At 37.9% G+C, this 24,991-nt stretch overlaps 3 protein-coding genes and 1 long non-coding RNA gene across 5 annotated transcripts; 3 read left to right on the top strand and 1 right to left on the bottom strand.

The window, feature by feature from the left end:
* The first annotated feature begins 393 nt into the window (after positions 1-393).
* Positions 394-23,899, top strand: LOC109179819 (systemin receptor SR160-like). The gene is made up of 5 exons (XM_019329302.1): positions 394-764; positions 6,656-6,950; positions 7,638-7,683; positions 21,404-23,361; positions 23,445-23,899. Exons 1-5 carry the CDS (start codon positions 507-509, stop codon positions 23,834-23,836), a joined length of 2,949 nt encoding a protein of 982 aa, XP_019184847.1. The 5' UTR covers positions 394-506; the 3' UTR covers positions 23,837-23,899.
* Positions 8,463-10,004, top strand: LOC109179833 (receptor protein kinase CLAVATA1-like). Its single transcript, XM_019329314.1, has 3 exons — positions 8,463-8,560; positions 8,634-9,491; positions 9,573-10,004. Coding segments are annotated over exons 1-3 (1,197 nt in total). The 5' UTR covers positions 8,463-8,559; the 3' UTR covers positions 9,911-10,004.
* On the top strand, positions 15,681-16,687 carry LOC109179848 (receptor-like protein kinase HSL1). Its single transcript, XM_019329327.1, has 2 exons — positions 15,681-16,522; positions 16,638-16,687. Exons 1-2 carry the CDS (start codon positions 15,781-15,783, stop codon positions 16,667-16,669), a joined length of 774 nt encoding a protein of 257 aa, XP_019184872.1. The 5' UTR covers positions 15,681-15,780; the 3' UTR covers positions 16,670-16,687.
* Positions 19,797-24,517, bottom strand: LOC109179866. Of its 2 annotated transcripts, none has more exons than XR_002054000.1 (3): positions 24,156-24,517; positions 19,933-19,938; positions 19,797-19,806 (listed from the first exon to the last, which is right to left on the bottom strand). It is a non-coding gene; the product is annotated as an uncharacterized LOC109179866 (long non-coding RNA). The 2 variants fall into 2 exon arrangements; XR_002053999.1 differs by lacking the exons at positions 19,797-19,806; positions 19,933-19,938 and adding exons at positions 23,480-23,557; positions 23,642-23,734.
* Positions 24,518-24,991: the final 474 nt, after the last annotated feature.

Below are 24,991 nucleotides of genomic sequence, written 5' to 3'. Positions count from 1 at the left end.
AAGTTGGACTTTGGATAGTAAAACTTCTTTGATATATCAAAGTTGGACTTTGGATAGTAAAACTTCTTTGATATACAAGAACATAGAAAGAAGAAAGCCTGATTTTTCATGTTTCGGTTGAATGTTACTGGCTCTATTACATTGTAGTATCATAAACTTTCCCAAGTACTACTGGAACACTGAAACACAAAGAACCAATAACGCCTCCATTGAAGCTCGAACTCACAACCTTCCAAATGAAAATCCAACCTGAATACCATTAGACCACATAGTCCTAGTAAGAAACGTATTACATGTAGCTATATTTAATTAATTTGATAACATCCATTGACTATGACTCCAAGTCCACCCAACAACGTGTAACTTTGTTGTTCACACTTCACATTAAGCAATACAATAATAGATTAGAGCAGCTGGAAGAGCAATTGCTAGCTCCTCCAATCCTCAATCACTCCTCACCATCTTATTATTATTATTAGCTTAATTAGTTTATTAATTGTTAGAAAATGCTGCTGCACCACCCTTTTCATCATGCCTCCTCCTTCTTCTTCATCATCATCATCCTCCTTTTCTCCTTACCAAATTATTCACAATCTTTAACCACTCATGAGGATGATGAAAGGGGTATTTTACTTCGCATAAAACAAGAGTACTGGGGAAATCCATCTTCACTTGAGCAATGGAACTCCACTTCCTCCCCATGTGACTGGCCTGGAATTTCATGCAACTCCAATGGAAGTGTCACACGGATATCTCTCTCCGAAATGATCATGGGAGGATCATTCCCTGCCTCAGCTATTATATGCCAGCTCAACAACCTTTCTTCAATCGATTTCAGTTTCAATCGTCTCTGGGGAACTATTCCAGTTGGCCTCTCCACTTGCTCAAAGCTTGAAGTGTTGGATCTATCCGGAAATTATTTCACAAGAAAAATACCAGGTGAGTTGTTCTCTATGAAAAGACTGCGGAGTTTAAATCTTCAACAAAACATGTTGTCTGGTGAGATACCGACACCCATGGTGGCTCCCAGTTTGGAGTCTCTTGATCTTGCATATAACCTATTGAATGGATCAATACCAAGTGAATTGTTTTCCATGAAAAGGTTGCGCAGTTTATATCTTCAACAAAACATGTTGTCTGGTGAGATACCGACACCCATGGTGGCTCCCAGTTTGGAGTCTCTTGATCTTGCATATAACCTATTGAATGGATCAATACCAAGTGAATTGTTTTCCATGAAAAGGTTGCGCAGTTTATATCTTCAACAAAACATGTTGTCTGGTGAGATACCGACACCCATGGTGGCTCCCAGTTTGGAGTCTCTTGATCTTGCATATAACCTATTGAATGGATCAATACCAAGTGAATTGTTTTCCATGAAAAGGTTGCGCAGTTTATATCTTCAATACAACATGTTGTCCGGTGAGATACCGACGATACCCATGGTGGCTCAGAGTTTGGAGGATCTTGATCTTTCAAATAACCATTTGAATGGATCAATACCAGAAGATATAGGAAATTTATACCACCTTAGCTCTTTAGATTTGTCCAATAATTCTTTTACTGGTCCAATACCTGATAGATTGTCACAGTTGCATCAATTGTCTCATCTTTCGCTTTCTTTTAACAAATTGACCGGTGAAATACCTGAAAAACTGGAATTATTTAGATTGAATGTCATTGATCTGTCTCATAATCATCTAAGTGGAACTATTCCAAAAGGTTTTGGAGATTTACTGCAATTGGAGTACGTCAATGTATCTCATAACCACTTATCTGGAGACATATGGGTAAATTTTATCCCTCTGAGTGCTAGCCATCTGAGTATTGCACTGATCCTTGATATTTGTTCGAACAACCTTTCTGGGAGAATCCCTTATAAGCAACTGAAGGAAAGGTTTGAACATAGCTGCTTTGATGGACCCAATTTATGCTCAGATGTAAAGGAAAATGGATTGCCAGCATGCTCTACAGACGGGTGTTCTGATTACATAGACTGCAGTTCCAAGCCTAGTAGTAAATCAAAGAAAAAGAGTAAATACAAAATTATAACTACTTGCAGTGCAATTGCAGGGGTACTTATTGGGTTAGGAATTCTGATACTGGTGTTCAGACCTAGGGTGGGAAGGAGAAAGGAAAGTGATGGAGAAGAATGGAGTATGATTTCATTTCAAAGGTTGGAATTCAATAAATGGGATATTTTGGGTGGTTTGATTGATGAAAATTTGATTGGAAATGGAGGGTCAGGAAAAGTATATAGGGTGATCACCAAGAAAGGCCAGAGTGTTGCCGTTAAAAGTATACGGCATGAACAAAAGCAAGGGCTTGGATTAATGGAGAAACAGTTCCTAGCAGAGGTTAAGATCCTTGGGAGAATTTGGCACAACAACATAGTGAAATTGCTATGCTGCATCAGAGGAAAGACAACAAAGCTTCTTGTGTACGAATACATGGACAAACAATGCCTCTATAAATGGTTGCATGGAAAGAAGAGAGGCTTAACTACTCAAGTCTTGCAGTGGGAGAGGAGGCTAAAAATTGCAATTGGAGCTTCACAAGGGCTATGCTATATGCATCACAGTTGCAGTCCGCCCATTGTTCATAGAGATATCAAGTCCAGTAACATACTCGTCGACTCAGATTTCAATGCCAAGATTGCAGATTTTGGACTGGCAAAGATGATGGCGAGTGAAGGAGATCCAGAAACAGCATCTGCTATTGTGGGAACCTTTGGTTACATTGCCCCCGGTACATTTTTTATATCTTCATCATTTCAATTCCCACTGATATTTATACTTGCATAATCACATATATCATGAGAATGCAGAATACGGCAGTACAAGAAAAGTGGATGCGAAGAGCGACATCTACAGTTTTGGCGTAGTTCTCTTGGAATTGACAACGGGAAGAGAAGCAGTGACTGGAAATGAGGATATGAACCTGGCACAATGGGCACACAAACACCAAAGAGAAGGGAACTCAGCTGCAAATGCCCTAGATGAGGAGATCAAGGACCCACGCTATCTGGAGGCAATGATCGCTGTTTTCAAATTAGGTCTTGCATGCACTTTGAATTCCCCATCAAGCAGGCCATCCATGAAAGATATTTCACAGATTCTTCAAAGATACAGCGAAAACAATCATCTATCCCTAGAGAGCCAATAGATAATATAATATTTCCACTTTACTTTTGAATGGACTTGTCCCATTACAAAATATTTTGCAGTGGTTTGTTTAGTTTAATTTGACTATTGCACTCACAGTGCAATTATGCAGAATCCATCATAATTCATATTTCACAATGCAACTCCACTTTGTTTCCTTGATTTTCGTAGATGTTAAAGTGATAAATAAACTTTCTGGAGCGCAATAGTAATTGCATTGGAGTTCCAAAATTAATAATATTCACAGGAATTGAAACAGGCAACTTAACCATTGGAGGAATTAATGAAGCATGTTTACCTGTTCAGTGTTCACAGCCCTCGCTTGCGTCTTCAAGCTCGTACAATCAATTATATACACCATGATTGCATCAAGATATCAACTCTAGCAACATACTCTTAAAGTCCTAGAATCTGAATTCAGTACTAAGATTGCAGACGACTTTGGACTAACAAATATGCCAGCAATTGAAGCAAATCCAAAAACATGCTTGTGTGGGAACCTTTGGATACATTGCTCCAAGTATGTTTTTCATATCTTCAATTAACACTTAAAATTTTTTTGATGTGTTTTACACCTAGTAGAATCACATGCATAGCACTATACTGCAGAGTGTAGCAACACAAGAAAAGTGAATGTGGATATCAACATCAATCTACAGCTTTGGCAATAGCATTCTTGAAATTTGCAACTAGAAGAGAAGTTGAGAATGTAGATGAGGAGATGAACCTAGCAAAATGAGCATACAAATACTAAATATAAAGAAACTTAACTATTAATACCCTAGATGAGGAGATAAGGATCCACCTTATTTGGAGGTCGTGACCTCCATTTTTAAATTAGCCCCTACATGCATGTACTTTGAGCTCTTCTTCAAATAAGTCATCCATGTAAGATATATTATAGATTCTTCAAAGATGCCAATAATTTCTTTTTCTTGATTGGTCTCTCCATATATAAATTAAGTCCTTCCAATAATTATATAGAATTTCACCCAAAACATATTTCACACAACAAACCCAAACAAATGTCACTCCGTGTTAGAAATCAAGCCAAACTCTCAAGTTATAAAGAAAAAAAAAAAAAAAAAAAAAAGAAAGAGGAAGAAAAATAAATAAAAGAAAACAGATAATTAAAATAAACAACATACACGTAGTCACGTACTTAACTCAGTTCTATCTATTCTGGTCCACATATTTTACACCCAAATTAAAAGTATTAAAATTGAAATTTGGTTTAGAAATAAGGTAGCTGAGTTGATAATTCAGATATTACTATTAAGTCCAAGTCCACCCAACTTAATTTTTGGGTCACATTAAGCAATAGACCAATTAAGTCATCCTAAAATGCTCCTCACCATCTTTATATACATGGATCATCCATGCATTTTGGTTTTCAGTCTTTTTAGCTTAATTAATTGTTTGAAAATGCTGCAGTTGAGCCTCTTCATCATGCCTTGTATTCTTCTTCCTCCATTTCTCCTTGCCAAATTCACATTCTTCAACCACTGAAAGGGCTATTTCACTTGGCCTAAAACTAGGACCATGAAAAGATTGAGAACCCCATATACAATATACTTGCGGAAACCAAAGATGAAGCCTAACTACACTAGTTTTCCCTACAATGCTTTCTTTCTCTATTTCCACCACCACTCAATCTCCGTTTTTCTTCTTCCATTTATGTTGCTCATCTTCTTTCTTCATCCATCTTCACCAACTCCTCTCAATGGGCTTTACAAGGACTCACAGTTGCTATTATCCTTCAAAGCTACCATTTATAACCGAAGCTCACTTCAAAACTGGGTATCCTCCAAAAATCCCTGTAGCTTCACTGGTATTACATGCAAAGGATCAAGGGTCTCTTCTATAAATCTCACAGACACTAGGCTCATCATAGATTTTCGCATGGTTTCTTCTTACTTGCTCAGTCTTGAAAACCTGGAGAGCCTTGTGTTGAAGAACGACAATCTCGAAGGCTCACTCGTTTCTGCCAAAAAATCCCAATGCGCTGCTTCTTTGAGGTACATAGATCTAGCTGAAAACTCCATCTCAGGGCCTGTTTCTGATATCTATAGCCTTGCTCGTCGGTGCTATAATCTCAAGGCCCTCAACCTTTCCGGCAACTCCATGGACCCTCCTGGGCGGGAGGTTGCTGCGGGTGGAGCAACCATTAGACTTCGAAGTCTTGATCTTTCTTACAACAAAATTTCAGGGGAGAACATATTTGTTATGCTGCCCCCCAGTGATTTTCCTGATCTTGAGTTGTTGTCTCTGAAGGGTAATGAATTATCAGGAAAAATTCCCAAATTGAGTTTTAGGAATTTGTCATATTTGTACCTTGGGGAAAATAATTTTCACGGGGAGCTTCCAGGGCATATTGGAGATTTATGTACAACTCTTGTGGAATTGGACTTGTCTTCCAACAACTTTTCAGGAATGGTCCCTGAGACACTTGGAACTTCAGATCTTTCCAACAATAATTTCTATGGTTTTATCATTCAATAATTTTGTTGGTGGCTTATCTCAGTCATTTTCTAGCTTGGTAAACTTAGAGACCTTAGATTTGAGTTCTAATAATGTCTCTGATTTGATACCCTCTAGGATTTGTAAAGACCCTAAGAATAGCTTGAAAGTGTTGTACCTTCAGAACAACATGTTCACTGGTCCAATACCTGAGAGTTTAACTGTTCCCAATTGGAATCTCTTGATCTTAGCTTTAATTACCTTTGGACCGCCGCCTCCTTTGAATATACAAGAACATAAAAAGAATATAGTCGGATTTTCATGTATGTTTAATTCAACTCAGTTTGAATTGTTCCAGGCCAGTCTAAATATTTGACGCCTAAATTAAAAGTATCCAAAGTCAATTTTAGTGTAGATATGGATTGGGCAGATGGAGTTTCTAAATATTATTATATTTAGGATAATCCAAAATTTAGTTCAGATATGATTAACTCCAAGTCCAAGTCCACCCGACTTAATTTCTGGTTCACATTAAGCAACAATAGACCAAGTCAGCCTCTTTCAGTAGTAAAGGAAGTGAGTGATGAGCAGCAAGCAATATAATAGAATAGGAAGACCAATTCAGCTAATAAGCTAAGGATCCTAATTCTCATCACCATTATATTACATTAAGAGCTTAGAAGCACATCTGGTCTTATTATTAGCTCCTCCGATATGATCCTCACTCACTCCTCACCATCTTATTATTATTATTAGCTTAATTAATTAATTGTTTGACGATGCTGTTGCACCACCCTATTCATCATGTCTTCATCTTCTTCATGCTCCTTTTCTCCTTCCCAAATTATTCACAATCTTTAACCACTTATGAGGATGATGAAAGGGCTATTTTACTTATCCTAAAACAACACTGGCGATATCCATTTTCACTATTTGAGCAGTGGAACTCCACTTCCTCCCCATGTGACTGGCCTGGAATTTCATGCAACTTCAATGGAAGTGTCACACGGATATCTCTCTCCGGAATGAACATCCCAGGATCATTCCCGGCCTCAACTATTATATGCCAGCTCAACAACCTTGTTTCAATCAATTTCAGTTCCAATAATCTTTGGGGAACTATACCAGCTAACCTCTCCAGCTGCTCAAAGCTTGAAGAGTTGGATCTATCTGCAAATTATTTCACAGGAAAAATACCAGGAGATTTATGTACAACTCTTGTGGAATTGGACTTGTCTTCCAACATATTATCAGGTGTGGTCCCTGAGACCCTTGGTGATTGCTCAACCTTGGAACTTCTAGATCTATCCAACAATAAATTCTCTGGTGAGTTGCCTGAGTCAATTAGTTTGACTAGCTTGAAGACACTGGTTTTATCATTCAATAATTTTGTGGGTGGCTTGTCTGAGTCATTGTCTAGCTTGGTAAGCTTAGAGACTTTAGATTTGAGTTCAAATAACATCTCTGGTTTGATTCCCTCTGAAATTTGTAAAGACCCTAAGAATAGCTTGAAAGTGTTGTACCTTCAGAATAACCTGTTTACTGGTCCAATACCTGAGAGTATAAGCAACTGTTCCCAATTGGAATCTCTTGATCTTAGCTTTAATTACCTTAAAGGGAAGATACCATCTAGCCTCAGGTCCTTGTTGAAGCTCAAGGATTTGATCATTTGGATGAATTGGCTTGAAGGGGAAATCCCGAGGGAGCTAATGTACTTGCAGTCTTTGGAAAATCTGATTCTTGATTTCAATGAATTGTCAGGGTCAATGCCTGAAAGTCTCAGCAACTGTACTCATTTGAATTGGATTTCTTTGTCGAATAATTTGTTGAGTGGTGCTATACTTGCTTCATTAGGGCAGTTGTCTAGTCTATCCATTCTGAAGTTGGGAAACAACACCATCTCTGGGAGCATACCTGCTGAGTTGGGGAATTGCCGCAGCTTGTTATGGTCTGAGACCCTTGGTGATTGCTCAGCCTTGGAACTTCTACATCTCTCCAACAATAAATTTTCTGGTGAGTTGCCTGTTGAAACCCTACTAAATTTGACTAGCTTGAAGACATTGGTTTTATCATTCAATTATTTTGTTGGTGGCTTGTCTGAGTCATTTTCTAGCTTGGTAAACTTAAAGACCTTAGATTTGAGTTCTAATAACATCTCTGGTTTGATACCCTCTGGGATTTGTAAAGACCCTAAGAATAGCTTGAAAGTGTTGTACCTTCAGAATAACCTATTTACTGGTCCAATACCTGAGAGTCTAAGTAACTGTTCCCAATTGGAATCTCTTGATCTTAGCTTTAATTACCTTAAAGGGAAGATACCATCTAGCCTGGGGTCCTTGTTGAAGCTCAAGGATTTGATGATTTGGTTGAATGAGCTTGAGGGGGAAATCCCATTGGAGTTAAGGTACATGCAGTCTTTGGAAAATCTGATTCTTGATTTCAATGACTTGTCAGGGTCAATCCCTGAAACTCTCAGCAACTGTACTAATTTGAAATGGATTTCTTTGTCGGATAATTTGTTGAGTGGTGCTATACCAGCTTCATTAGGGATCTTGTCTAATCTAATTATTCTGGAGCTCGCAAACAACTCCCTCTCTGGGAGCATTCCTGCTGAGTTGGGTATGAACACCAATTTCTTGAATGGGTCTATTGCAATACCAATATTTCACCACATCGGATCCTTGAGTTTCCTTAACCTTTCATACAATAAGTTGGAAGGCAGTATTCCAAAGGAATTAGGTTCCATGCAGTATCTCAATATTCTGAATTTAGGGCATAATCATCTCTCTGGTCCAATACCTCAAGAACTTGGAGGCTTGGAGAATGCTGACAGCCTTTATTTATCACACAACCGACTCAATGGCTCAATTCCACAAACTTTGACCAATCTCACATATCTTTCGGTTCTTGATCTGTCTAATAACCAACTTTCTGGAGTGATTCCACAAAATTTGACCAATCTCGGATTTCTTTGGAAACTTGATCTGTCTAATAACCAACTTTCTGGAGTGATACCTTGTTCATGTCAATTTGCAAGATTTACTAGAGAATCGTTTGCGAATAATTCTGGCCTTTCTCAATGCCGTCATCCTCAGGATTGCCAAGAACCAAGTCCAAGTTTAAGTTCAATTTCTAAGTCTAGCAGATCAAAGAAAAAGCATTACATCATTATAGGTTGTGGTGTAATTGCAGGGGTACTTATTTGGTTAGTAACTCAGTTACTCGTGATCAGACTAGCAGGGAAAGGGAGAAGGGAAAATGATGGAGAAGAATGGAGTATCATTTCACTTCAAAGGTTGGATTTCAATAAATGGGAAATTTTGGGTGGTCTGAAGGAGGAAAATTTGATTGGAAATGGAGGGTCAGGAAAAGTATATAGAGTGATCACCAAGAAGGGTCAGAGTGTTGCTGTTAAAAGCATATTGCATGAACAAAAGCAAGGGCAGGGATTAATGGAGAAACAGTTCCTAGCAGAGGTTAAGATTCTTGGGGGAATTTGGCACAACAACATAGTGAAATTGTTATGCTGCATCAGAGGAAACACTACAAAGCTTATTGTGTATGAATACATGGACAAACAATGTGTTCACAAATGGTTGCATGGAAAGAAAAGAGGCTTAACTACTCAAGTCTTGCAGTGGGAGAGGAGGCTAAAAATTGCCATTGGAGCTTCACAAGGGCTTTGCTATATGCATCACGGTTGCAATCCACCCATTCTTCATAGGGATATCAAGTCCAGTAACATACTCGTCGACTCTGACTTCAATGTCAAGATTGCAGACTTTGGACTGGCAAAGTTGATGGCGAGTGAAGGAGATCCAGAAACAGCATCTGCTATTGTGGGAACCTTTGGTTACATTGCCCCGGGTACATTTTTTTTATATCTTCATCACTTCAATTCCCACTTATTTTTATACTTGCATAGTCACATATATCATGAGAATGCAGAATATGGCAGTACAAGAAAAGTTGATGCGAAGAGCGACATCTACAGCTTTGGTGTAGTTCTCTTGGAATTGACAACTGGAAGAGAAGCCGTGCCTGCAAATGAGGATATGAACCTGGCACAATGGGCACACAAACACCAAAGAGAAGGGAACTCAGCTGCAGATGCCCTAGATGAGGAGATCAAGGACCCACGTTATCTGGAGGCAATGATCGCTGTTTTCAAATTAGGCCTTGCATGCACTTTGAATTCCCCATCAAGCAGGCCGTCCATGAAAGATATTTCACAGATTCTTCAAAGATACAGCGAAAACACTCATCTGTCTTTAGAGAACCAATAGACAATATAATATTTCCACTTTACTTTTGAATGCAAAATATTTTGCAATGGTTTGTTTAGTTTAATTTCACTATTGCACTCACAGTGCAGTTATGCTGGATCCTTTATAATTCATAATGCAACTCCACTTTGTTTCCTTGATTTTCTTAGATGTTAAAGTGATAAATAAACTTTTTGGAGCTCAATAGTAATTGCATTGGAATTCCAAAATTAATAATATTCACAGGAATTGAAACATGCATGCAACTTAAGAGTGAATTCCATTTTTGATCCTATTGTTATAGGGCGTTTCCAATTTTAGTTCACCTTAATCTTTTTTTGTCACTTTATAACCACTATTATTGAATGTGTTCCACTTTTAGTCCCACCGTTAGTATTTCCATCAAGAGGCCGTGTAATCTAGGGGTATTTTGACTTTTCTTCTCATCCAAGACTATGTTTGACTAAAGAAATGAGAACATTAAACCTAAAACCTAAGAAACATCGCCGGCCCATGTTGGAACGAACAAAACAATGTAGCTTTGGCTTCCCATTCTAGTTGTTCGAAGAACCATCTTCGAATATTGGAGGAGGAGGACGAAGTGTCTGGATTAAAAGAGAAGAGACAAACATAAAAAGACCAAAATATCATTTGATTATACGGCCTCTTGACGGAAATATTAACGGTAGACTAAAAGTGGAACACATTCAATAACAGTGATTGTAAAGTGGCAAAAAAAATTAAAGTGGACTTAAATTGGAAAAGCCCCTATAACAGTAGGACCAAAAATGGAATTCACTCTACAACTTAACTATTTGGAGGAATTAATGAAGCATGTTTACCAGTTCACAGGCCTCGCTTGCGTCTTCAAGCTCGTACGATCAATTATATACACCATGATTGCATCAAGATATCAACTCTAGCAACATACTCTTAAAGTCCCAGAGTTTGAATTCAATACTAAGATTGCAGACTTTGCAAGGTGGACACAGTTCTAAAACTGTTCATAATTATGAATATAAGTTCAAAAATTATGAACATATAGTTCTATACTTATGAACATAGAATTGTGAACATAATTATGAACATATAGTTCTGCAATTATGACTATAGAGATTCAATAATTGTGAATATGAAGTTCAAAAATTATGAATTTTCTGATAGTCGATCGAGTAATCTGCGCCCAGTAGAGCTTAGCCAAGAGTAGACCGAAATGGTCTCGCGAAGCCGGTCCCCGTGTGATGAAGATCCTTGATTAGCTTGATTTCTTGAAAGATTGGGTTAGTGTCTAAGCGATCACGAGCGAAGACGTGTCGAAGTGAAAGCCCCTGGGATTATTGAACGTAAATCTGTGCACGAGCCTATGCAAACAGGGTTAAAAGCGGTAGATAGCCTGGTTCCTATAGGTCGTGGTCAACGAGAACTTATAATCGGAGAAAAGGATAGAGTTGGATTTGGATTTGCTATTCCCTGTTCACGAATCAGCTGTGAATGCTGCCGATACCGCTTTCGGAATAGCAGATGAATTGAGCAGAGGATTTGAGAAAAGCACATTCCCTAAGCGGTCGAAAATGGCCTTGAATCAAACTCTTAAACTAAGCCCTACTTCAAAATTCTAAAGTAAAGAGTCAGGAACTCGGCCTTATCGGCGGGATTAAGTCAATTAGACCTGGTGAAAGCAATCAAGCCAAAAGAATAAGGGGCTCTCCCACGCCCTTGAACCTAGCCCTCGTCGGCTAGTTCGGAAGCGAGGGAATTATAGTTTTATAATTATGAACATATAGTTCAGTAATTGTGAATATAGAGTTGAATAATTATGAATATGAAATTCAAAAATATGAATATATAACTTTATAATTATGAACATATAATTCAGTAATTATGAACATAGAACATTGTCTACTTTGCAAGGCGGTTTCACAGCATAACGATTGATTGAAGTAAACGCCGGGTCATTAACTCAATTCTAGGTATTCTGGTCCAAATATGTTACACTAAAAGAAAAGTATTTAAATTGAATTTTGGTTTAGAAATCCGTTAGCAGAGTATGTAGACTCCAAGTCCAAGTCCACCCAACGTAATTTATGGTTCAAATCGAGCAATACACCAATCAAGTCATTCTCATAGTCAGGACTAATTTTTGAGGGACAAATTATAAACAAGAACACGAATTATAATTGAATTTTAAATACTTTGTAATTAAGTAGAAGAAATATCTTCTTTTTTTTTTTTGGTAGCAAATTATATTGCCATCAAATTAATTAATTAATAATAAATAAATAAATATATAAAAATATATAATACACGCACATATGTGAGTGTGTGTATTAGTTATTTTGACAAGTTATTTCATCTCGCTTCTTTGGCGAGTTATTCCATCTCATTTCTTTGGCGAGTTCTTTTTCCATTAATGTGAAACGATTTAATTTATCATGGCGTATGTTTATCTCATCCTGAGCAACGAACAAAATCTGAACCATGATATGCGGTTCAGATTAATGAAGATATTGTCTACGGACAGAAGAGCTGCAATAGTTACTCAGGTGGTATGCAAGACTTCTCAAATAGAGTCAATGTTGGATAGCCAGATCATTAACAACATCAAAGAAGCTTCAGGTCCTCCATTGAATTCAGCTTCAATTTTGTAACACATTTTGTGATTCAAGTTTCTTTTAGCATTGCTAGTAAAGTTGTTTCTATGTTTGACTGTAAAGAATGTTTTATCATTCTATCGAGGGTGAATCAACGATTTGGTCCCTCACTTATTCGCGACTTGTCAATGTTGCCCCTGAATCACGTATTCATCGGTTTAGTCCCTGAAAATAATTGTTTTTCGTCAAATCAGTCCCTATGGCCGTATTCCGTCAAGTCTCAGGCGAGAGCTCCGATTTGCCATGGGCATTTTGGTCTTTTCACGCCTTCTTCTTCATTAATTCTGACCAAGCTTCGCCGGAGAAGCTCAAGCTCGCCGGAGGGAGCTCTATCTCTTCTCTTCCCCACCCCAAAGCCTCCGGTGACCAAGTCTCACTACCGTTCACTTCGACCTCTCCGCCGCTGCTGCCATCGTTCACCGGCGGCTGATCATCCAACCGCTCCTTGTGCAGCTGGTTGTTGCTATCATGCGCCTGGAAAGGATGGACCTTCATGTACAAGCCATTGGAGTCCGACATCAGATTGTTACCGCTGTTACTCTTCGGCTGATCACCGTTAGCTCCACCGCCGTTAACCACCGTTTCCTGAGAAGCATTCTCCACCATTGCCATGATCAAAGGCAGGCTAAACCCTAGAGTACCCTGAGCTTAGCTAACCCACTGCTCTCTTAACTCACTCTAGATCGACGAATTTGATCAAGCCTTACTATGAACAGAAGAGAAGATGAAACAGAGAAAAAAAAAAAAAAAAAAAAAAAAGCAAAAGCCAGTCTTTTTAACAATGTTCGAAACGAATCAAAATACCTTTGCGGAAAAAGTATTGAAACGCACCGTTTGAAGAGAAGTTCAAAGATTCTCCATTAACACTTGACAGACAAGAAAGATAACCTCGAGGAGATTGATTATTGCGGAGAACCCGAAATGGTTAAACGCAACCCACCCAGAAACCTCAAATCAAAAGAACGGCAAATGGAGACAAAATATAGAGAGGACCCATAGACTATTTTCTCGGCGGAGAGGTTCATAGCTCCCATGTTGTGAGACTTGGTCACCGGAGGCTTTGGGGTGGGGAAGAGAAGAGATGGAGCTCCCTCCGGCGAGCTTGAGCTTCTCCGGCGAAGCTTGGTCAGATATAATGAAGAAGAAGGCGTGAAAAGACCAAAATACCCAGGGCAAATCGGAGCTCTCGCCTGAGACTTGACGGAGTACGGCCATAGGGACTGATTTGACGAAAAACAATTATTTTCAGGGACTAAATCGATGAATACGTGATTCAGGGGCAACATTGACAAGTCGCGAATAAGTGAGGGACCAAATCGTTGATTCACCCTTCTATCGATTTTTATTGTAACTGTTTCAACTTATGATTAATGAATTAGCTCTTTATTTTCAAAAAAAAAAAAATAATGATTTCTTTTATTTTTTTCTTCATCATTTTTTATTCCATTGTTCAAAAGTAAGGGAACAAAAATGGTAGTGAGTTTTAACATTTATGAACGATTTCAATTCAATAGTAGTATAAGAAGAGTAGTCCTCATAGGGAGTCCAAATGAGATGATTCAAGTGTCAAAGGAAAGATAAGGAAGTCCTCAACAACTTTAATATTGAACATTTTGAGAGATTCCAGATGCATTCATACCAGAATATCAGAACATTCAATTCGGACACGTCCTGGGGAATTTGTCTTGCAACAAGTTGATAGTGTTTTGATCATATCTCCTTAATATAAAGTCCAATCAAGGTGATTCAAGTGACTATGGAAAGCTAAGAGAGTGTCCTACAACTTTTATGTTCAAAGTTTTTTCATATTCGGAACAAAACAATACCAAACTTGATTGCCTAGTTGTATTTCTAGTTTGTTTGGTGATTTAATATAAATTATGTTCTTTGGTTTTAAGGAAAAAAAAAACATAGTCAAAAATTAGACTCTGTTTAAATTTTCAAATATGGAATAATCAAATCATTCAAATGTGGCAGCTGTCCAAAGTCGGAGTTGGAGTAGGGAGGGAAGTATGATTGGTTGAAGCAAATCCTAAGGCTCAATTTTGCTCTCGATGGTCTAACACTTCTCCATATTCATTCATCTAATATTATATTACATCTATACAAAACTAATAAATAAATAAATAAATAAATAAAAACCCCAATGAAGAATCCAAAATTAAAAAGTTTTAAACTCCCAAAAAAGAAATTGTGAAAATACATTATTGTTTTTAATTGTCAGTTTAATGAAACTATCTACCACTAACTTGTTCAAAAACTCTCAAGTCAAAGTTGGACTTTGGACAGTAAACTTCTTTGATATACAAGAACATAATAGATGAGAGCAATTGCTAGCTCCTTCGATCCTCACCATCTTATTATTATTAGCTGAAAATGGTGGTGCACCACCCTATTCATCATGCCTTCTTCTTCTTCATGCTCCTTTTCTCCTTCCCAAATTATTCACAATCTTTAACCACTTATGGGGATGATGAAAGGGCTATTTTACTTATCCTAAAACAACACTGGGGGTATCCATTTTCACTATTTGAGCAGTGGAACTCCACTTCCTCCCCATGTGACTGGCCTGGAATTTCATGCAACTTCAATGCAAGTGTCACACGGATATCTCTCTCTAGAATGAGCATCCGAGGATCATTCCCGGCCTCAACTATTATATGCCATCTCAACAACCTTGTTTCAATCAATTTCAGTTGCAATAGTCTTTGGGGAACTATACCAGCTAACCTCTCCAGCTGCTCAAAGCTTGAAACCTTGGATCTATCCACAAATGATTTGACAGGAAAAATAGCAGGTGAGTTTTTTTCCATGAAAACCCTGCGTAGTTTAAATCTTCGAAGCAACATGTTGTTCGGTGAGATACCGACACCCATGGTGGCTTATAGTTTGGAGTTTCTTGATCTTTCAAGTAACCATTTGAATGGATCAATACCAGATGATATAGGAAATTTTTACAACCTTAGCTACTTAAATTTGTCCATGAATTGTTTGAGTGGTCCAATACCTGCTACATTGATGCGGTTGCATCAACTGTCTGATCTTTCACTTGTCTCTAACAATTTGACTGGTGAAATTCCTGCTAGATTATTTGACTTACTTAGTCTGAGTAACATAGATATTTCTCATAATCATCTGAGTGGAAGCATTCCAAGAGGCTTTGGAGAACTACATCAATTGAAGAATATTGATGAATCATACAACAAATTTTCCGGAGAAAAAAGCGAAACTGTTAGCCATATGTGGGATGCGAGACTAACCCTTGCAACAATTGTAACTTGTGTCGTGATTGTAGCGGCAGCAGTAGTCATCATTGGGATAGGAATTCTGGTGTTCAGACCTAGGGTTGGAAGGAGAAAACTCAGAAAAGAAAGTGATGGAGAAGAATGGAGTATGATTTCATTTCAAAGGTTGGGATTCAATAAATGGGATATTTTGGGCGGTTTGATAGATGAAAATTTGATTGGAAATGGAGGGTCAGGAAAAGTATACAGAGTGATCACCAAGAAAGGTCAAAGAGTTGCTGTCAAAAGTATAAGGCATGAACAAAAGCAAGGGCAGGGATTAATGGAGAAACAGTTCCTAGCAGAAGTTAAGATCCTCGGGGGAATTTGGCACAACAACATAGTGAAATTGTTATGTTGCATCAGAGGAAAGACAACAAAGCTTCTTGTGTATGAATACATGGACAAACAATGCCTTCATAAATGGTTGCATGGAAAGAAGAGAGGCTTAACTACTCAAGTCTTGCAGTGGGAGAGGAGGCTAAGAATTGCCATTGGAGCTTCACAAGGGCTTTGCTATATGCATCACAGTTGCAATCCACCCATTATTCATAGAGATATCAAGTCTAGTAACATACTCGTTGACTCTGACTTCAATGCCAAGATTGCAGACTTTGGACTGGCAAAGATGATGAAGAGTGAAGAAGATCCAGAAACAGCATCTGCTATTGTGGGAACCTTTGGTTACATTGCCCCGGGTACATTTTTTATGTCTTCATCATTTCAATTCCCATTGTTTTTTATACTTGCAGAATCACATATATATATATATATATATATATATATATATATATATATATATATATATCATAGGAATGCAGAATACGGCAGTACAAGAAAAGTGAATGCGAAGAGCGACATCTCGCGTAGTTCTATTGGAATTGACAACGGGAAGAGAAGCAGTGACTAGAAATGAGGATATAAACCTGGCACAATGGGCACACAAACACCAAAGAGAAGGGAACTCGGCTGCAAATGCCCTAGATGAGGAGATCAAGGACCCACGGTATCTGGAGGCAATGATCGCTGTTTTCAAATTAGGCCTTGCATGCACTTTGAATTCCCCATCAAGCAGACCGTCCATGAAAGATATTTCACAGATTCTTCAAAAATACAGCAAAAACAATCATCTGTCTCTAGAGAGCCAATAGACAATATAATATTTCCACTTTACTTTTGAATGGACTTGTCCCATTACAAAATATTTTGCAATGGTTTGTTTAATTTAATCATATTCACAGGAAACAGGCAACTTAAACATTAAAGGAATTAATGAAGCATGTTTACCTGTTCACAGCCCTCGCTTGCATCTTCAACCTCGTACAATCAATTATATACACCATGATTGCATCAAGATATCAACTCTAGCAACATACTCTTAAAGTCCTAGAGTCTGAATTCAATACTAAGATTGCAGACGACTTTGGACTAACAAATATGCCAGCAATTGAAGCAAATCCAAAAACATCTTGTGTGGGAACCTTTGAATTGGTTACATTGTCCCAAGTATGTTTTTCATATCTTCAATTAACACTTCAATTTTTTTTGATGTGTTTTACACCTAGTAGAATCACATGCATAGCACTATACTGCAGAGTGTAGCAACACAAGAAAAGTGAATGTGGATATCAACATCAATCTACAGCTTTGGCATAGCATTCTTGAAATTGGCAACTTGAAGAGAAGTTGAGAATGTAGATGAGGAGATGAACCTAGCAAAATGAGCATACAAATACTAAATATAAAGAAACTTAGCTATAAATACCCTAGATGAGGAGATAAGGATCCACGTTTAGGGGTGTTAGCGAACAGAGCTTTCGGCAAACTACTCGTGTTCGTGTTCGGTAAGCGTTCGTTTATGTTCGTTTGTTAAGGTAAACGAACATTAACAAACAAAATTTAGAGCTCGGTTAATAAACGAACAGAGCTTGAACAGTTGTAAGCTCGTTTGCTAAGAGATCGTGAACAAGCTCGTTTGTGTTCGTTTACTAATGTTCATGAACAAGCTTGTTTATGTTCATTTAATAATGTTCGTGAACAAGCTCGTTTGTGTTCATTTAATAATGTTCGCAAACATGTTCACAAACATATATTATATTATATTATATTAGTTTTTTAGTTGTGTTGTTTGTTTGATTATTCTTCGTGAACGTATATTATTTATTATTCACAAACGAATTGTGATCATGAACATGTGCAGGTGTTTGTTTATTAAGTATTCGTGAACGTAAATGAATATGTTTGTGAACGTGCTTGTTAATGAACATGTTTGTGAACGTGTTTGTTAACATTAACGAACACGTTTGCGAACGTGTTCACGAACGTTAACAAACACGTTCGCGAACATGTTCGTTAACGTTAACGAACACGTTCGTGAACATGTTCGCGAACGTTAACAAACACTAACGAACGCTTAACAAACGAACACGAACAGGATTTTCAAAAACCTTAACAAACGAACACGAACACGAACAGTCCAAATTCCTTAACAAACGAACACGAACAACCTCCGTTCGTTTATGTTCGGTTCGTTAACCGCCCTATCCACGTTATTTGGAGGTCGTGACCTCCATTTTTAAATTAGCCCCTACATGTACTTTGAGCTCTTCTTCAAACAAGTCATCCATGTAAGATATATTATAGATTCTTCAAAGATGCCAATAATTTCTTTTTCTTGATTGGTCTCTCCATATATAAATTAAGTCCTTCCAATAATTATATAGAATTTCAACATAAACATATTTCACACAACAAACCCAAACAAACGTCACCCCCTGTAAGAAATCAAGCCAAACTCTCAAGTTCTAAAGAAAGAAAAGAAAAACAGGTATTGATAGATGTATTCTCTAAATTAAACAACAAAAAATAGAGGAAGAAAAATAAATAAAAGAAAACAGATAATTAAAATAAACAACGTGCACGTACTTATCTCATTTCTATCTATTCTGGTCCACATATTTTACACCCAAATTAAAAGTATAAAAATTGTAATTTGGTTTAGAAATAAGGTAGCTGAGTTGATAATTCAGATATTATTATTGAGTCCAAGTCCAAGTCCACCCAACTTAATTTTTGGGTCACATTAAGCAATAGACCAATTAAGTCATCCTAAAATGCTCCTCACAATCTTTATATATATGGATCATCCATGCATTTTGGTTTTAAGTCTTCTTAGCTTAATTAATTGTTTGAAAATGCTGCAGTTGAGCCTCTTCATCATGCCTTGTATTCTTCTTCCTCCAATTCTCCTTGACAAATTCACAATCTTCAACCACTGAAAGGGCTATTTCACTTGGCCTAAAACTAGGACTACGAAAAGATAGAGAAACCCATAATATACTTGCAGAAACCAAAGATGATGCCTAATTACACTAGTTTTCCCTACAATGCTTTCTTTCCCTATTTCCACCAGCACTCAATCTCTGTTTTTCTTCTTCCATTTATGTTGCTCATCTTCTTTCTTCATCCATCTTCACCAACTCCTCTCAATGGACTTTACAAGGACTCACAGTTGCTATTATCCTTCAAAGCTACCATTGATAACCAAAGCTCACTTCAAAACTGGGTATCCTCCAAAAATCCCTGTAGCTTCACTGGTATTACATGCAAAGGATCAAGGGTCTCTTCTATAAATCTCACAGACACTAGGCTCATCATAGATTTTCGCATGGTTTCTTCTTACTTGCTCAGTCTTGAAAACCTGGAGAGCCTTGTGTTGAAGAATGCCGATCTCGAAGGCTCACTCGCTTCTGCCAAAAAATCCCAATGCGCTGCTTCTTTGAGGTACATAGATCTAGCTGAAAACTACATCTTAGGGCCTGTTTCTGATATCTATAGCCTTGGTCGTCGGTGCTATAATCTCCTTTCCAGCAACTCCATGGACCGTCCTGGGCGAGAGGTTGCTGCGGGTGGAGCAACCATTAGACTTCGAAGTCTTGATCTTTCTTATAACGAAATTTCAGGGCAGAACATATTTGTTATCCTGTCCCCCAGTGATTTTCCTGATCTTGAGTTGTTGTCTCTGAAGGGTAATAAATTATCAGGAAAAATTCCCAAATTGAGTTTTAGGAATTTGTCATATTTGTACCTTGGGGAGAATAATTTTCACGGGGAGCTTCCAGGGCATATTGGAGATTTATGTACAACTCTTGTGGAATTGGACTTGTCTTCCAACAACTTTTCAGGAATGGTCCCTGAGACACTTGGAACTTCAGATCTTTCCAACAATAATTTCTATGGTTTTATCATTCAATAATTTTGTTGGTGGCTTATCTCAGTCATTTTCTAGCTTGGTAAACTTAGAGACCTTAGATTTGAGTTCTAATAATGTCTCTGATTTGATACCCTCTAGGATTTGTAAAGACCCTAAGAATAGCTTGAAAGTGTTGTACCTTCAGAACAACATGTTCACTGGTCCAATACCTGAGAGTTTAACTGTTCCCAATTGGAATCTCTTGATCTTAGCTTTAATTACCTTTGGACCGCCGCCTCCTTTGAATATACAAGAACATAAAAAGAATATAGTCGGATTTTCATGTATGTTTAATTCAACTCAGTTTGAATTGTTCCAGGCCAGTCTAAATATTTGACGCCTAAATTAAAAGTATCCAAAGTCAATTTTAGTGTAGATATGGATTGGGCAGATGGAGTTTCTAAATATTATTATATTTAGGATAATCCAAAATTTAGTTCAGATATGATTAACTCCAAGTCCAAGTCCACCCGACTTAATTTCTGGTTCACATTAAGCAACAATAGACCAAGTCAGCCTCTTTCAGTAGTAAAGGAAGTGAGTGATGAGCAGCAAGCAATATAATAGAATAGGAAGACCAATTCAGCTAATAAGCTAAGGATCCTAATTCTCATCACCATTATATTACATTAAGAGCTTAGAAGCACATCTGGTCTTATTATTAGCTCCTCCGATATGATCCTCACTCACTCCTCACCATCTTATTATTATTATTAGCTTAATTAATTAATTGTTTGACGATGCTGTTGCACCACCCTATTCATCATGTCTTCATCTTCTTCATGCTCCTTTTCTCCTTCCCAAATTATTCACAATCTTTAACCACTTATGAGGATGATGAAAGGGCTATTTTACTTATCCTAAAACAACACTGGCGATATCCATTTTCACTATTTGAGCAGTGGAACTCCACTTCCTCCCCATGTGACTGGCCTGGAATTTCATGCAACTTCAATGGAAGTGTCACACGGATATCTCTCTCCGGAATGAACATCCCAGGATCATTCCCGGCCTCAACTATTATATGCCAGCTCAACAACCTTGTTTCAATCAATTTCAGTTCCAATAATCTTTGGGGAACTATACCAGCTAACCTCTCCAGCTGCTCAAAGCTTGAAGAGTTGGATCTATCTGCAAATTATTTCACAGGAAAAATACCAGGAGATTTATGTACAACTCTTGTGGAATTGGACTTGTCTTCCAACATATTATCAGGTGTGGTCCCTGAGACCCTTGGTGATTGCTCAACCTTGGAACTTCTAGATCTATCCAACAATAAATTCTCTGGTGAGTTGCCTGAGTCAATTAGTTTGACTAGCTTGAAGACACTGGTTTTATCATTCAATAATTTTGTGGGTGGCTTGTCTGAGTCATTGTCTAGCTTGGTAAGCTTAGAGACTTTAGATTTGAGTTCAAATAACATCTCTGGTTTGATTCCCTCTGAAATTTGTAAAGACCCTAAGAATAGCTTGAAAGTGTTGTACCTTCAGAATAACCTGTTTACTGGTCCAATACCTGAGAGTATAAGCAACTGTTCCCAATTGGAATCTCTTGATCTTAGCTTTAATTACCTTAAAGGGAAGATACCATCTAGCCTCAGGTCCTTGTTGAAGCTCAAGGATTTGATCATTTGGATGAATTGGCTTGAAGGGGAAATCCCGAGGGAGCTAATGTACTTGCAGTCTTTGGAAAATCTGATTCTTGATTTCAATGAATTGTCAGGGTCAATGCCTGAAAGTCTCAGCAACTGTACTCATTTGAATTGGATTTCTTTGTCGAATAATTTGTTGAGTGGTGCTATACTTGCTTCATTAGGGCAGTTGTCTAGTCTATCCATTCTGAAGTTGGGAAACAACACCATCTCTGGGAGCATACCTGCTGAGTTGGGGAATTGCCGCAGCTTGTTATGGTTGGATCTCAACACCAATTTCTTGAACGGTACTATCCCACCTGCTCTGTTCTTACAATCTGGCAATATTGCAACGCCATTACTTACTGAGAAGCAATATGTGTATATAAAGAATGATGGATGTGAATGCCACGGAGCAGGAAATATACTCGAATTTGGTGGGATTACACAGGATCGCCTTGACAGGATTTCAATGAGGTATCCCTGCAATATTAATGCAGTCTACTGGGGCATTGCACAACCAACATTTCACCACAACGGATCCATCTTTTTCCTTGACCTTTCATACAATAAGTTGGAAGGCAGTATTCCAAAGGAATTAGGTTCCATGCGGTATCTCAATTTTCTGAGTTTAGGGCATAATGATCTCTCTGGACCAATACCCCAAGAACTTGAAGGCTTGAAGTATGTTGAACGCCTTTATATATCACACAACCGACTCAATGGCTCAATTCCACAAACTTTGAAAAATCTCATATCTCTTTCAGTTCTTGATCTGTCTAATAACCAACTTTCTGGAATGATACCTTGTTCAGGTCAATTTGCAACATTAACTGGAGAATCATTTGCGAATAATTCTGGCCTTTATGATTGCTATCATCCTCAGGATGGCCTAGAACCAAGTCCAAGTTTAAGTTCAATTTCTAAGTCTAGCAGATCAAAGAAAAAGCATTATATCATTATAGGGTGTGGTGTAATTGCAGGGCTACTAATTTGGTTAGTAACTCAGTTACTCGTGATAAGACTTGCAGGGAAAGGGAGAATGGAAAATGATGGAGAAGAATGGAGTATGGTTTCATTTCAAAGATTGGGATTCAATAAATGGGATATTTTGGGTGGTTTGACCGATCAAAATTTGGTTGGAGATGGAGGGTCAGGAAAAGTATATAGAGTGATCACAAAGAAAGGCAAAAAAGTTGCTCTTAAAAGTATAAGGCATGAACGAAATGAAGGCCACATTTTGGAGAAGCAGTTTATAGCAGAGGTTAAGATCCTTGGGGGAATTTGGCACAACAACATAGTGAAATTGTTATGCTGCATCAGAGGAAAGACTACAAAGCTTCTTGTGTATGAATACATGGACAAACAATGTGTTCACAAATGGTTGCATGGAAAGAAAAGAGGCTTAACTACTCAAGTCTTGCAGTGGGAGAGGAGGCTAAAAATTGCCATTGGAGCTTCACAAGGGCTTTGCTATATGCACCACAGTTGCAATCCACCCATTGTTCATAGAGATATCAAGTCTAGTAACATACTCGTCGACTCTGACTTCAATGCCAAGATTGCAGACTTTGGACTGGCAAAGATGATGGCGAGTGAAGGAGATCCAGAAACAGCATCCGCTATTGTGGGAACTTTTGGTTACATTGCCCCAGGTATGTTTTTTATATCTTCAACACTTCAATTCCTGCAATGCTTTATTGTCGCAGAATCACATGTTTATAGCACGGGAATGCAGAATACAGCAGCACAAGAAAAGTGGATGCGAAGAGCGACATCTACAGCTTTGGCGTAGTACTCTTGGAATTGACAACGGGAAGAGAAGCAGTGACTGGAAATGAGGATATGAACCTGGCACAATGGGCACATAAACACCAAAGAGAAGGAAACTCGGCTGTAGATGCCCTGGATGAAGAGATCAAGGATCCATGTTACCTGGAAGCCGCGACCATTGTTTTCAAATTAGGCCTTGCGTGTACTTTGCGTTCTCCTTCAAATAGGCCATCCATGAAAGATGTTTTGCAGATTCTTCAAAGATGCAACAATGCCTTTGAGAGAGCTGTTCCGAATGGGGCGACTGAAACTCAAATCAACAGTGAGAACAACCATTTGTCTTCAAGGAGTGGATAGACAATATTTCCCTTTTTCCTTTAGAATGGACTTATCCCATTGCAAAATCCTATGTTTAATGTGAATTTTGTACTTAATATGGCCAATTTGATTTTCCTCGTAATTATTACGATTTCCTCATAAATAATATTCAATTAACTTATCCTGAATTAGTATTACGTAACTCTTCAACCCCTAAATATAATCATATATAATGAACCTCCAATTTGTTTCCTTGATTTTCTTTGATGTTAAGTAAGTATATTGGAGTTCCAAAATTAAAAATATTCACAGGAAACAGGCAACTTAAGCAGTGGATGAATTAATGAAGCATGTTTACCTGTTCACAGCCCTCGATTGCATCTTCAAGCTCGTACGATCATGTCCTCATCTCAAACCTCTTCTACACATTGCTGCTGTGACAACTCGGGGAGTAGGTGGTGGTCATGGTCCACCTCCGGCACCGATTCCGGCAACTGTACCACCTCCTCCGTCACCACCAATTTCAGTAACTCAGGCTGCACCAGCTGCTAATTGGCCAGAAATCCTTAAAAAGTGTATTGGATGTGATTGTCCTGAATTGGTATTACTCGGAGTTGGCAGCAATTTGTGTTAGTGGAGGGAGTAGTGAAGGAAATGGTTTGGGCAACCACTTCGTGGGAGAATTTGAAAAATAGGGCTTTTTATTGGTTAGTTTTTTCCTCGTAATTTAGGACTAAGATGAAGGGAAAATTGTAATTTATGACTAAGATGATGGGAAAATTGTAATTTATGCTCATTCATAATATTTCAATTATTAATGTTATTTATGAATTATTAGTGGTGTAAATGTTGCCATTTAATTTTCAAAACGGTATATATATTGCCCCTCAATAGTATAAATATTGCCCCTTAATTTTTAAATCGGTACATATATTGCTCTCACATACCGTACGTGAGAGGCAATATATGTACCGTTTTAAAATTGAGGGGCAACATTTACACCACTAATAATTTAGGGATGACATTGATAATTGGCATATTATGGAAAGACATAAATTATAAATTTTCCTAGGATGAATGATTTAATTGGGTAGGATGATACTAGACCAATCTCAATAATTGAGATTTTTTCTTCAGTTTTTTTGTGACCCCAATATTCATTTCATCATTCACTATCTCACTCAATCTCAAAAA

The sequence above is a fragment of the Ipomoea nil genome, unplaced genomic scaffold (assembly GCF_001879475.1).
Source record: "Ipomoea nil cultivar Tokyo-kokei standard unplaced genomic scaffold, Asagao_1.1 scaffold0188, whole genome shotgun sequence".
Lineage (NCBI taxonomy): Eukaryota > Viridiplantae > Streptophyta > Magnoliopsida > Solanales > Convolvulaceae > Ipomoea > Ipomoea nil.
Note: the sequence above shows the minus strand (reverse complement) of the source record. Positions and strands in the feature narration are given on the sequence as shown.

Coding starts and splice junctions, on each gene's coding strand:
- LOC109179819 (XM_019329302.1), top strand. CDS start 507: ATGCTGCTGCACCACCCTTTTCATCATGCCTCCTCCTTCTTCTTCATC. Junction 6,951..7,637: donor ATCCAACAATAAATTCTCTG/GTGAGTTGCCTG, acceptor ATAAATTTTCTG/GTGAGTTGCCTGTTGAAACC. Junction 23,362..23,444: donor TTTTGGTTACATTGCCCCAG/GTATGTTTTTTA, acceptor ACGGGAATGCAG/AATACAGCAGCACAAGAAAA.
- LOC109179833 (XM_019329314.1), top strand. Junction 9,492..9,572: donor CTTTGGTTACATTGCCCCGG/GTACATTTTTTT, acceptor ATGAGAATGCAG/AATATGGCAGTACAAGAAAA.
- LOC109179848 (XM_019329327.1), top strand. CDS start 15,781: ATGTGGGATGCGAGACTAACCCTTGCAACAATTGTAACTTGTGTCGTG. Junction 16,523..16,637: donor CTTTGGTTACATTGCCCCGG/GTACATTTTTTA, acceptor TATATATCATAG/GAATGCAGAATACGGCAGTA.